At 28.6% G+C, this 14,103-nt stretch overlaps 1 protein-coding gene across 1 annotated transcript; it reads right to left on the reverse strand.

Annotated features, from left to right (window-relative positions):
* Positions 1-7,790: 7,790 nt before the first annotated feature.
* LOC123290784 (rap1 GTPase-GDP dissociation stimulator 1) lies at positions 7,791-13,704 on the reverse strand (the record flags this gene model as incomplete). Its single annotated transcript, XM_044871108.1, has 6 exons — positions 13,695-13,704; positions 12,803-13,579; positions 11,345-11,491; positions 10,427-10,609; positions 8,987-9,199; positions 7,791-8,200 (listed from the first exon to the last, which is right to left on the reverse strand). Coding segments are annotated over exons 1-6 (1,740 nt in total), but the record flags the coding sequence as incomplete, so codon positions are not given.
* Positions 13,705-14,103: the final 399 nt, after the last annotated feature.

Below are 14,103 nucleotides of genomic sequence, written 5' to 3' on the forward strand. Positions count from 1 at the left end.
TTATTTTAAGAAAAAAATTGAGTATTTTTTCACAGGCAAGGCTAGGCTAAGAACACAAAATCTAAAAATTATAGGCTGAGAATTTATGAATTTATTAATTTAGGAATAATTTTTTCACAAGCAAGACTGTAATATCAAAGACTGTGTCACTTGTGTCTTTTTAGCCTTAATGTTTTTAACGTCGACCTTATCTTATCTTCGTTTTGTAGTGAAATAAGTTATAAATTTTATCTATACTGTACGACTGTACCAGAGAACTGTGTATACATACAAAACACAACGAGTGAGCATTTGATTACAAACTTATAATATATTTATTACTCTCACAACAATAGTACTCTAATATAGTTGTTTCTATTCAATAATAAAATTGATTAAGTTTGGGTTTTTATATCTCAACAATGAAACGGTTAATAATTTTTGTTTTTCTTTTTTAATCTCAGATTTTTTTCTAGAATTAAAAAACTTGTTAAAAACACAACCTCTCTAATACTATCCTTGTTAATTACCAGAACTTTATTTAAGTTTATTTAGAGTTAGAGACGGTCTATCGACTTCAAATTTTTCTGGTAATTGTATTATACTATCCTTAATAATTTAGAAAATCGTAAAAACGACGCCCACAGTGACACAAAAATCTTCATACAGAGTCAAAATTTAGTTTATTCATCGCATTGTTTATAATTTATTGTTTTGTGTTTTTTCATTATCATTATTTTATTTTTTTTTTTTTTTGTACATTTTAGTGACTAATTTAATATTTTATCAATTTTGTACGCACACTTGGAAAGTGCAGAATTGAACCATGTACCGTACTTACAAGGTTGTGGCTTTTATAGGTGGTCATTAAAATGATTCGTAAGCTAATTTTCTGATGCCCTATATTTTGAGATGTTCAATCTACATGAAAAAAACTCTTTAATATTTACCACTCTTAAGATGAAAACTTGAAAACAATGAGAAAATTTTAAATTGCAAATATCATTTATATTAGAAGCATGGATTTATTGATGTTTTAAAAAAAATACATTTTACTTGAAAATACTATATTTATAAACGTTTACATAATAACAAGTCTAATATTAATTTAAAGTTCATAATAAATAATGAACTATATTAACAGAATTTTTATTTAATTTTCATATTAAACTGTGAACTTTTAAAAGGCAACGAATTCAATTTTTTAATGAAATTTATTATATTAACATGCAAATATGATAGTTATTTTATTTTATTGAATTAATAACCATGTTATTGAATTAATAATCATGTTATTGAATACCTTTCTATAAAAATGTAAAATATAAGTTGTTTTATCACAAATTAAATGCAATTTATGGCATTATATTAAGGAACTCAATCTGAATCTGCCGTTATACATTTAGTTAAAACATAATAAATTTTTTTAAATATAAATACAGCAGAGTCGCAACTAAAATAATTCAACCGTTGTCTTAAATTGAAAAGTAACTATACACTATATTACTATTCAGGCCGACCTTCGAGTTTCCGATTCAAACTTTTGAATGTGAGTCAATAGAAAATAATTTTTATTAGGTAGTGTAGGTAAATTTTTCTTTTTACACGTATTGCACCTTCATTTGTAGCTAAATCTCCAGTGATAATTTGGCTACAAATTTCGGGTGCACTCAAACTAATCATTTTCGAAAGTGGCAGTATAGAACTTACCTATTATATATGTATAATTTAATGCGAAACCAAAAACTAAGATGAATGCTCCTTGGTACAAGCATAGCAGCGATCTAAGTTTTTTGTTTCGCCTTCAATTAAAGTCCTATCTACATAAGTTCTATACTGCCACTTGGGAAAATGGTGGGTTTGGGTGCATTTGAAAAATAATTAGTTAGATATAAATTATAGTACAATGAAACTTTTAATATCTAAAAGAAAAAAAATTTGGCATCTTTGAAATTTTCCACAGTTGTTTATTAGGTTGTAATAACTTCGTACCAAAAAGTCGACCTCTCCGGGGCATCCCTAAACCCCTTTTTAGGGGGGTAGTTTGAGGTTTTAATTAGTTTTTTACATATTACAAAAAAACTATAAAAAATTGTGCACCTTTTTGTTTTTTCGACTTTCTAGCTTCAAAATTGACCGAGATATTCCAATTTTAAAATGATGCATTTTTTTGCCCATTCAATCAAATGAAAAACCACCCATCTTTTAAAGTGTTATAGAAATACTTTCAAAAATTTTGAAAGTATTTTCTAGTTTTTTTTTGTTAATGGTTTTGAATTATTTTATATCGTTTTTCTTAATTTGGGTATTTAGAAACGTTCAAAAAGTATAGCATAATGACTTTAGTAAATTTTGGTAAAACAATTAGCCTGTAAAAAATAATTTTATAAAAATTGAAAAATTAACGTTTTCTAAGTGATAAGGCGAGTTTTTGAGCCTTAACAAGTAACTATGAAACAAATAATTTATCCAATAAATTAGATTAATCTTCTTCTAAATCTAAAAGCTTATAAAATTTTACACAAAAATTGTTCCTGAACTTTTTTGTCATAAGCTCAATCGTGAGGTATTAGTAAGATAACTCCAATTTCCCCCCTAATTCCCTAAAAATTAAAACCTATAAAAATCAAGGGAATGTTTTTATTATCCGGTCAAATTAAACCAAAAAATAAAAGTGAAGGTACAAAAATTCGTACCCAGCTCAAAGTTCAATCATAAATTAAATCTAAAAAATACTCATCGAAATTTATCTGATACCTGGAAAAAAATTTACTCGAGGTCAAAGCTCACAAAAACGGTTTTTTCGCGATTTTCAGAGGACTTTTTAGATTTCATTTATGATGGTGTTTTAAACAATCCCACAAACTTTGAGCTGGATGCGAATTTTTGTATCTTCGGATGTTTAATTTGATCGGATAATTACGTTATGAAAATTGTTACAAATTGTACATTAGTAAATTTGTTTATTTCCACTGGGCTTCAAGAAATATTTGAGTCATGATTCCACTGTATCAATATATATCTATATATAGCTGAGCTGTATTTTAACTTTTGTATCACACAAAATGTAGTTTTCGTAACATTTACCTTGCCTTCTAATTTTTAAAGAATAAATAAAAGCACACTTTTTTTAATAATATTAATTTTGCTTGATCATTTTGAATGTCTTGTGCTACCATATGTGGTTTATTTTAGTATTCGATTTATTTACTAAAAGCATATTAAAAGCGTGCATATAAAGCACAGCTTGTAAAATAATTGTACCTGCTGCTAAATATATTTCGATTGATTAATAATGATTAATAACTGTTTGTAAAACTTGTATAAAAAGTGCTTCTTTAATCTAAAAGAAATCGTTGTCATGTTTCGAACTTATTAAATATACGCATTTAGTTAAGATTTTTTTTTAATGAAATTTTTTATACGTTGCTTTTTTCGATCGATTTATTTTTATTTAAGAGGATTCCAAATCTTTTTTATATTTTACCGATTCGATTACGACTTCCATAGCACTGCAATTTGATGATGGGATTTTGTAATAACGTAAAAATGAATAATTCGTTTTTATAATATTTCATGTGGTTTTTGAGATCATGAAACTTGAAAGAGAAAATTTGATAATTATAGTACCCTCTAATAATTAATCGCATTTATTTAATGAAAATGTAGCAAGTTACAAGCATTTAGAAATTAAATTGTGGACCGATGGAAAATAGCAGCTCCGTGAAAATCGTAAACTCTCGGTTTTACCAAACACATATTTCTCAAATATTCACAAATATGCCTTTCATAATCTTTGAAGCTTTCAACATGCGAATGTGTTGTTATATATGTCCCATAATTTAACTAAACAATAAATTCCTGTATTTAATCTACCTAGACTTTGAATATAGAAATAAACAGAAAATCGCTTTGTCGAAATATTCTTGTAGTCATTTAGTAATAATGAAGCTGTATATATATCGCAGCCAACTAGCTTAATTAGCCGTTCAATTAAGAGTCTAGCCTTTTTACTGAACGGCGACGTTCAACAACGGTCTAAATATATTCAGCCATTCAATGAAAGAACAAGGCAAATTACATGAATCAATAACGTTTAACTGCTTGGCTAGCCTAGTCGTTTAAATCTAGTTCCATTTTCTATCACTTGGTGTTGAGCCCCTCACACTGTCAATTTGGCGTTGGCAAGCAACTCCATAACTGTTAATCGATAGATGAATACTTTAAATTAGAAAATTGTAATTGATTAAAAAAGTAACATTTTTTGTTCGAAACATTTTTCCGCAAACCGTACATTATAGATAAAAACGTACTGAAAAGTTTTACCCAAAATTGTTTTTTCGTATCAAAATTGTTATTTCGTAAAATTTTTTTTTTTTTTTGCGAAATCTTGGCACTCTTTGAAAAAACTTTTACAATAAATTCAATAAAGTGGCAACGGAAACAGATTCATTTTAATTGAATTTATATTAGGTTTTTGGTAGTACATACTATATTTCAACATAGTATACAACATATATTATAATAAATAAATAAAATAATAAAAAATAATTTTATTATTAGTGTATGACTACAAATTTGACGTTAGTATGATTACCTTGGAAACTGAAATGAAAATTTAAAGAAAATTATTTGAAATTTAGACTCAAAATAGGAGTTCGTAACACATCCTTTTTTGTCTATGATTTTAGCGTTGTATCCGTTTTTACTTGCAATCTTTCTTCTTTTTAGATTCATTTTATTAGACATCCAAAGGACTATCATTTCCTACAGTTTCTATATGATTGTGAAAGTTCATTTTATTTTATAGTACTTTGTTTGAGCAAAAAAAAATTTCTTTTGCGCTTTTTTACCTTTTAATTGTTATTAACAATTAAGTTTATTTGAGTACTTTATAATTTCTAGAAGCAGAGCTATAAGGGAAAATCTCAATAAAAGTGTTCAATTTTTCCTTGGATTCCGGACTACTGAGATATAAAATACAAACCAAATGATATTTATTATACCAAATACACAGAAATCACTTGAATGGCCAGAGTAATTAAAACTATACCATCCCAAGGTACAATTGTTTAGTGAAAAGCGTACAAAATTCTGTACACCGCTTCAATTCGAAATAATTGAACTTGGAATGGGCCAGTGTAGTGTATACCGTATTTTGAAGAGCAAATAGATCATTTCTAATTTTACGATTAGAATATATAATAATAATAAAACAAAAGAGGGTATCTCAAGTGGGTCCCTAGCACCTATGCAAAGAGTCTTCTGTGCCCTCCTTGAGAACGATCTGTCAGGGTAGGAGGCGCTATTAAAATCGGATAAAGCTAAAGGATTTTGTGGAAGCCAGACGCCATACAGAAAGCCCACAGCTTCTCCGTCGGGATCTCTCCCAGGATAAATGGATCCAACGTTTCGGTCCAGAACATTCTGAATCTAAACTGCAAGGTGCAAATAATATGTATGGAGGTTTCGTGATCCTACATACAGGCCCTACAAGTGGGATCATCAGAGATCCCCATGTTATGAAGGTGATAGTTCAATCGACAGTGTCCTGTCAAGAGTCCCACCACCAATCTCAACTGTGCTCTACTAAGTTTCAGACGAGCGCAGTCTAATGGCCTAGCTGTGGTTATACAGTTTGGCTTGTCGCATGCCCTGCGCAAAGTCCCAGTAATCAAATTAGAATATATAATATTGGTCGATATTATAAAAGCGAGGGCTCATTTCAGCAATTTAAAAATGACTCCCGGGAGAAAAACTGATTTTTTCGACGTGTTTATGGCTTTGAACATTTCTACAGTCATTAATTATTTTCTTATATGGAAATTGGAAGCCTTCTTTTTCTTTCCCTCTTCCTTTAAAATACTTTTTGAATCCTTCAGATATCCTTTTTGCTCTTTGAGAAATCATATGATATTTATTATACAGCGTGTCCACAGATAGAGGCAACTGTTAAGAAAAAAAGTCATTCTTTATAAAAAATTATGCTTATTCTGGAAAGTGTGTAGGCATATTTAAATTTCTAAATAATGTACAGGGTAGCCAAAAATTTGGAATCACTATTTTTCATTTTGATAAACTACCCTTCCTTTTTATAAGTTGACAAAATGTTACGAATAAAAGTTGTTCGCAATAACACCCCTAGATTTTTTTGTGAGGTTATCTCAAACAAAAAGTTTATATTGTGATCTAAATGACGATGAAAATCTTTTAAAACAAAAAATCACAGAAGCAGTTATTAATAAGATAAATGTACGTACATTGCATAAAGTTTTTAAAAAATTTAGTGTTTTTTTTTAAAAATGTGTTATGGTGGGAGCGGAACATGTTAATTGATTCAATGTTATTTTCTTTGTTACGTTTTTTAGTAATTACAACTTTTGTTCAAATGAAAAATGATGTTTTATATAAAGTACACGAATCTTCTTGATTTTTGTATAGATTCATAATTGTTAATTGCGAGCAACAATTCTTAGTAACATTTTGTCAACTTATAAAAAGAAAGGGAAGTTTACAAAAAGAAAAATAATGATTCCAAATTTTTGACTACCCTGTACATTATTAAGAAGTTTTAAATATGCTTACATACTTTTCAGAGCAAGCAAAAATTTTTTATAAAGAATGACTTTTCTATTAGAATGCAAAAAAAAAAAAAAAATTTACAAGTATAGTTACCTATATCCGTGAACACACTGTATTTAAAATACACATTGTATTACTACTTATATAAATATTTAGGTATAATTAATTAATTCTACTTATATATTCCTGGAAAGAGATTTTGGAAAAATTCAAAATGGCTTTTGAAAAAAATAGTATTTTTAGAGAAACAGTTTTTCACCGGTAAAACAATATGACTTCGAATTAAGGAGGAAAACCAATTTCACCCATATTAAGGAGCGAATTTCTCAAAAACGTGACCTGCTGAATCAATTTTCCTCTCAGATTCACAAAATTTGTATTGACCAGTGTTATTTAAATGAAAAATGATTTGATAAAAATTTCAAAAATACATTAATCAAAAAAAATAACCAGATATACTTAAAATTCTAAACCTTATTAAAATTTTGAAAAAAGCTTTCAGTAAGCGCTCCAAATCCAATGGTTTAAAGGCATTGTTAGATGCTCAATTTTTTTGGGCAAAAAAATGTGTTTATATTATGTATAACTAGTTTTAATCGTTATCGCTCATCTGGACATTTATTGAACAGCTATTTAATGCTTGATGATACCACAGTCTATATGATACCCACATTTTCATATGTACTCCCGTATAAGATTGTGATCCTTCTTCCATCAACTATTGCTATCATTTAAGGAATAACAAAATTCCTAACATTTTATTTATTCTAAACCAAAAAACTTTCAACTAAATACAGAAATATTACTTGTTAAATTATGGAACAGTCTTTAACCTGTTTAAATTTTGATGAGTATATTTTATTTATAACAATGTTCGAAAAAAATACTACAAAAAATTGATGAAGGACAAAAATGTGTTTGGACCCTACGAATTTGGCAATGAAATTCCTCCGTGTTCGTGAATTAACAAAAGCATTGTTAAATTAAATCGTAAATATAACAATTTATTTCAATTCGAAAACAAATATATAATTTTTGTTCATGGAATGAATACAAAATGATTTTTAACCAGAATCAATTCGTAACGATAAATTATCAATTTTATCACATAAATGTGATAATTTTTCTTCTTCTAATAATTTTTTTAATTCTATTCCCATTTGATTTTCACTTAAATGATTTCGTAAACTTTCAAAATTCAAGATTTGATCAATTAAAGTTAATAAATTTTCTACAACTTCTTTTTCAAGTGAATTGTTTAAACATTTTGTTAGCAATGTGGAAATATTTGGTCCCAAATTAGCTTCAATTAATGCATTTTCCAACAGTTGTTTTGAATCTAAATTAGCAATACTATCTTGATCGGTTCGTAAACAATGCAATACAAGTAAATTTAAGGCTAATAAAGCTTCATTTTGCATAACAGGATGTTGTGACGGTATCATATCAACGAGACATTTTATTGAATCTGGTACATTTAATACATTCGTGTATGCATCTTTTGAATGTGAATTCTTGATTAGCCAAGCTAACAATCGTGATGATTCACCTTTCACACCTAAATGATCCGTATTGTAACACCAATATATGATACGCTCGATAAAATGTCGTTCTGATGTAAACTTTACAGCTGTCTCACCTAAAAAACAAAAAATTTATTTACAGCCAAGACCTAATTATATAAAAAAATCTATATTTCGTATATAAACAAATAATCAATAATCAGAGGATGGTATGGTATGCCAAAACTAGATCTGTACCGAATCCGTTAAATTTTCGAAAAATGTCCCAAATAAAAGTTGGTGGTATAATGAGAAACATTTTTATTAACAGTTTGTTGGAGACAATTCAAAACTTTCATATCCAACAACATATGAATGGCAGAATTTTTCCAAACAAAACAAATTCGCATAAATCCGAAAAGTTGTGCCAAGTGTCTGACGCCTACATATCCGAAGGAGTGCGTTCATGTTCCTTGTAGAAGAATTCCTATTTCGGCTAATCCTACTACTGCACTGCTTTGGTTAATGACCATTTATTCTTTTCACGAAAAAAAAATTGATTTGTATGTTGACCAAATTTTATGCGTCTATAGCCAAAGTAAGTCATTTTTATCGAATCTATCAACAACAGTTTATTGTCAAAATATATTTTTAACACAGAAAATTTTAAGGTGTCGATCAACTTACACCCCTTTTATTGAAAGTCGGACAAAATAATTTTTCATTTATTATTTGATTATCTTTCGATTAGAATAACAGCAAAACGATGATCTTTCAATTTAAAGCCTGGTACCGATAATTCTATATGTAACTCGCTGGCATATCAATTTTAAAAGGTGATGTAATAAGTAAGTTGTTTGGGTGTGGGCCTGCGGATTGATCATCTCTAGCTCTAAATAAATCTTGTCTATGTCTAAACTTACCTTGGCCATCGATAACCATACGTATAGTTCCTAATAGTTTGAAAATAACTGGCATTTGATCAATTTCTAACAGTGGATATATGACATCGACAAGACCTTCATTAAGAATAATTTCCTTGTTTTGATTAGGAATTGCCAAGTTACGAAGAGCACTTAATACAGCATGTTGCAATTTTAAATCACCTTTCGATGTATTATGCTGAGATAAAATATCTTTAAAAAAAAAAAACAATTCAATTATAATCTATATTAATTAAGAAGTTTTAAATTTAATTGAATAAGTAATGAAGTAGCTTATGATCGAATTTTGTGTTACTTTTATTATGAAACCAAACTAACACATTTTTACATGCTTTAAAATCGAATATTGTGTCAATACGTACACACCGTACAAAGACATTAAATTTTTTTCAAGTAGTTCGGTATTTTCACTTTTAGATAAGAACCATCTTTCCTAGGCATTAGGACTAGACTTGAGCCTATAGCCTTTTATTAAGAAATTACCCATAAAATACCGATAAAAAATGGGCCAAGTGGCGGTGATTTCGTCAAAATGATTCCTAAAAAATCTAAAATGAACGACGTATCAAAAATTAGTAGTACCGAACCAACATGTGAAAAAAATTTATTGCTTTTGCCCGTAATGTCCACATTTTAATAATAAGCTGGTCTATGAGAAGGATTCCATAAATGTGGAGTCAATAATAATTCTTGAATAGATAAAATGAAATATGCATTGGGACTAATGAATTTGATAAAAATGAAATAATTTGTTATTATTTATAGAAAGAGAATTAGATTTTATCATTCAGCAAACTGCAGACTAATCAAATATAATTATGAACAGTGATAATTTTTCACTGACGCCATTCAAACATAATTGCGAAAATCAGGTCTTTGCGTTTTTAAAGTTGTTATCAGCAAACTAAATCTATACTTTAAAAATATGAAGAAAATGAACGTCAACTTAATTCAATTGAACCAAATTGAAAAAAAACGCGGAATTTTTACTTTTTTGCAAAAACGTAACAGCTCCAGTTATTTCAAAAGCTGATATTTTTTGTACCGTTGAATTTTTGCAAAACGCTGCTTTTGAAAAAATACACTTTTTCACAGTGTCGAAAAAGCCTTTTGCCGGGATTTCAAATATTTACTAAACACGCTTGAGTACTTAAAGATTTACTCTACAAATTGATTTTAATTGTTTTACCGCAAAAGATACGAAAAATACAAGTTTCATCATAAAGCAACATCCTGACGTTTTATGTTGTTGATATTTGTAATTTTTTGATTTTAGTGTTAAAAAAGGTTCCAATTAAAATCGGTAGATAGAATCTTCCTTAACAGGATTGTCGAGTTGGAATACGCCGTCCCAACCGCCCCCATTAAAATTAACTCCACCTATGTAATATCCTTAGACCTTAATATGTTTGAAATTACCCAACAGCTTTTTAGCAACACCATCTTGCACCATTTGAATACAATTTTCATCTTTTCGTGCAAAATTTCCAATAGCTAATACTCCAGTGGTCTTCAAATCTTCATCATCAGATCTTAACCAAGATATCATATTGAAATATACTTTGCCTTTTCCATTATCGTATAAATAGGTCATTGACTCATCTACGTAATATTCAAATTAAATACAATTATTTTTTAAATTTAACATATTTAAGCCTGATTCCACCATCTTTGATTAAAATTTTGTTGTGTTTCCATGTCAGTTAATACAAATCAGTACCAGGATGACCGAGCTTTGTTCGCTATTTCTTTAGTTCTATGGCACAGTCTTGTGCCATTTCTATCAAGTTCATCGGCTTTACAATTTCCTGGAATGTCCTGGTATCCCGGTACCCATTCCAGGTTTACATTCTTTTGTTCCGCCAACTCATTTAAGGACAGAAACTATTTTAATATATGTAAAATAAAATGGAGTATAAACTTAGAATATAGCCAAACTAGCATATGGTAGATATCTACGCTACCATGTAGAAAAAAACGGGCCACTACCATCCCAAACGTATTTTGCCTGAGAAATTTTTCATGCATTAGTTCCGAAATTGCCACCAGAGTATTTACTTACCAGTCGTCACTAACGCAGAATAAGGAGAAAGAATAAAAGTATTACATATGTGATACCTAATTATAACATATCACATGGCTAATTTGGTATAATTATCATAGGGCCGAAAACAAATGATATTTTGACAGCATTTTCGGCTATCTAGATTAAAAACGGATTATATATTCCGCTACTTACAAGCGCAAGTTGTTTGTTAAAAGTGAAAATGTAAAAAAGGTGTATTGAATCGCAGTTGGTGGAACCAAGCCTTCTCATTATAAAGTATGAATGATTACCTCCTGTCAAAACTAAAATAATAAGGTCACAAACCATTTTCATAAGAGCGCGACTATCTTCATCATTTACAAGTTCTTTATGTTTTTCAAGTAGATTGTACATTAATTCACACAAACCATGTTTGGCCAAATATGTTTTTATTTCATCTGAAATTAAAAATATAGTATTAATTGGGTCAACACTTGACGATAATCCATGTTATTAGCCTAGTAATCAAGTTCAAATTTATTGAAATATAGAGAAAATTTCTTAAAACAAATTGATAGCGCACATTGTAAGGGCATCAAGAAAATGTGGCAGATCTGGCCTTTGGTTTTAAATATGGTTTTTGTCCGAATGTTGTTAGATCATTTTTAGCAAAAAGTCCCAAAGTCGCTAGACTAAATTTTAACTGATCTTAGAGCCCAGGGCATATTGTTACAAGGCGACACTGTGACAAACTGCTGTGTACTTGAATAGATCTTTTCATCGATTTGATTTTGTTTTGGACAGTTGTCAAAAAATTATTCAACCTAAGAAAGTTAAATATATTTTATCTTTTTCAAGCAGCGCTTTTTGACAATGATAGAAGATATAAGATATTAATCGAGGAAATGAAACCAAAAAAACCGTCTAACTGAGGAATTCTCTCATCGTCAGCAGATTTTTATGGGAGCCGGTGGAAAATGTTTGTCTGAGTGTACTGAAAAAAGTCATATAGGTGAGTGTTTTTGCTTCTTTGATTTACGCCCATGCGGCGGTGCAGAACCGTTTTTTTTTCTATTTCCCTACTACCGAGCACCATGTTGTCTTTATTATACATTTAAAAAAACTATTGGAAAACTATTATATTTTGGACAATTTTAAACATTTTTTGATACTTTACATTTTTTACTTAACCTCACCGTTTTCGAGATATAATCATTTGACAAAAAAATTGCGGATTTTTTCCGAAAATTCGTTGTTGACGAAAATAAAGATTATTTCGTGGTTCTAGTCAAAAATTTAATTTGATTTTCGTCAACAACGAATTTTCGGAAAAAATCCGCAATTTTTTTTTTCAAATGATAATACATCTCTCGAAAACGGTAAGGTTAAGTAAAAAATGTATAGTATCAAAAAATGTTTAAAATTGTCCAAAATATAAAGTCCAATAGTTTTTTTAAATGTATAATAAAGACAACATGGTGCCCGGGAGTAGGGAACTTTTGCCCCGCCGCATGGGCGTAAATCAAAAAAGCAAAAGCACTCACCTATATGACATTTTTCAGTACACTCAGACAAACATTTTCCACTGGCTCCCATAAAAATCTACTGACGAGGAGAGAATTCTTGGGTCAAATGCGTCATTTCCTACAGTATATGTCTTTACTTGATTGAAAACAGTCCGAAACAAAAAAAAAATCATTTTGTAAATGAAAAGCCCTATTAAAACATATAACAAAAACTACTAAAATCGCTTAAAATTAAACTTTTACCATTTTCAGCTTGACCACATAAAATTTCCAAGCATAACTCAGAAACATCAGGATTAGTAGAAACTTGTAAAATATCAATTAAACTGCATGAAATATTTTCTGTAATCCATACTTCACCACCATTATCCAAAATCAATGTTAAAACAAGTAATAAATGTGTGATACAATCCTCCGAATGTTCAATATCTTTCACTTCAATTTGTAATATTTGTTCAACAGTATTTATTGTATTTAATTCTAACGCTTTCTTTTGTATATCTTCATTTGACACCAAAAAATTAAATAATAAACCACATGCAACTTTACGTAAAATACCACAATTTTCTTTTAAACTTTCATCATTTGTATTTGATGAATTGTAATAAACTTTTAAGTTATTATTTAAAAGTGTAACAATTTTATTGAGTGCTTCATTTTCAAATAACACATTACGAACGCTATCACTTTCATAACATAAATTACCTAATGCCCGACACGATTGTATTTGTAAATTTAAATGATCAATTGATAATAATTGCAATATTTTTAATATGATTGCATTATCGGATAATTTATTACGATTTGGTAATGTTTTTGCTAACTCGGCGATTAACTTTGATACATTGGTTAAGATTTCAATATTATCAGATTGTAGTAACTGATGAAAAACAGATAAATCTTGAATTAAAGCACCTTTATTTGTGATTATTGAATCAATTTCATTTAATATTTCTTTACAATTTTTATTTTTAATCGCTTGTTGTAGCGAATTTATATTTAATATTTGATCGGATATTGCTGTAAAACAAAAACAAAAAAATGTTATGTTAACTTGTATATAAATAAATGATTCGAAAAATATTTACTTACATGCCATTTTAATTTTTAAATAAATTAAAAAATCGACATTTACTTGAGAACATTACAAAAAAAAAACACGACATTAAAATAATATCATCACAATATTCAATCGTTTACAATTGATGTAAATCGATTCTGCGCTTTTATGTACATTTTTATTATAAAATATTCAAAATCCGTTCCATAATGTTTAAATAAGTAATTCCCTACAGTATAATAAAATTAAGTATATTCCTCTTTCATTGCATGCATTTAAATCAATAAAAATATGTTTTAATTTAAAAAAAAATTCAATTATATATATATATAAATTTTTCAATAAAAAACATTGTATAATAGATGTAGGTAGAGTACTCTCTGTATATATTTGTATAAATATAAGCGTTTTAAAGTTTAGGGGGTGAGTCGCACATTAAAATGAATAAAAACTATTTAAAATAAAAAAACAATTAAATGATATG

This window comes from Chrysoperla carnea, chromosome 1 (assembly GCF_905475395.1).
Source record: "Chrysoperla carnea chromosome 1, inChrCarn1.1, whole genome shotgun sequence".
Classification (NCBI taxonomy): Eukaryota; Metazoa; Arthropoda; class Insecta; order Neuroptera; family Chrysopidae; genus Chrysoperla; species Chrysoperla carnea.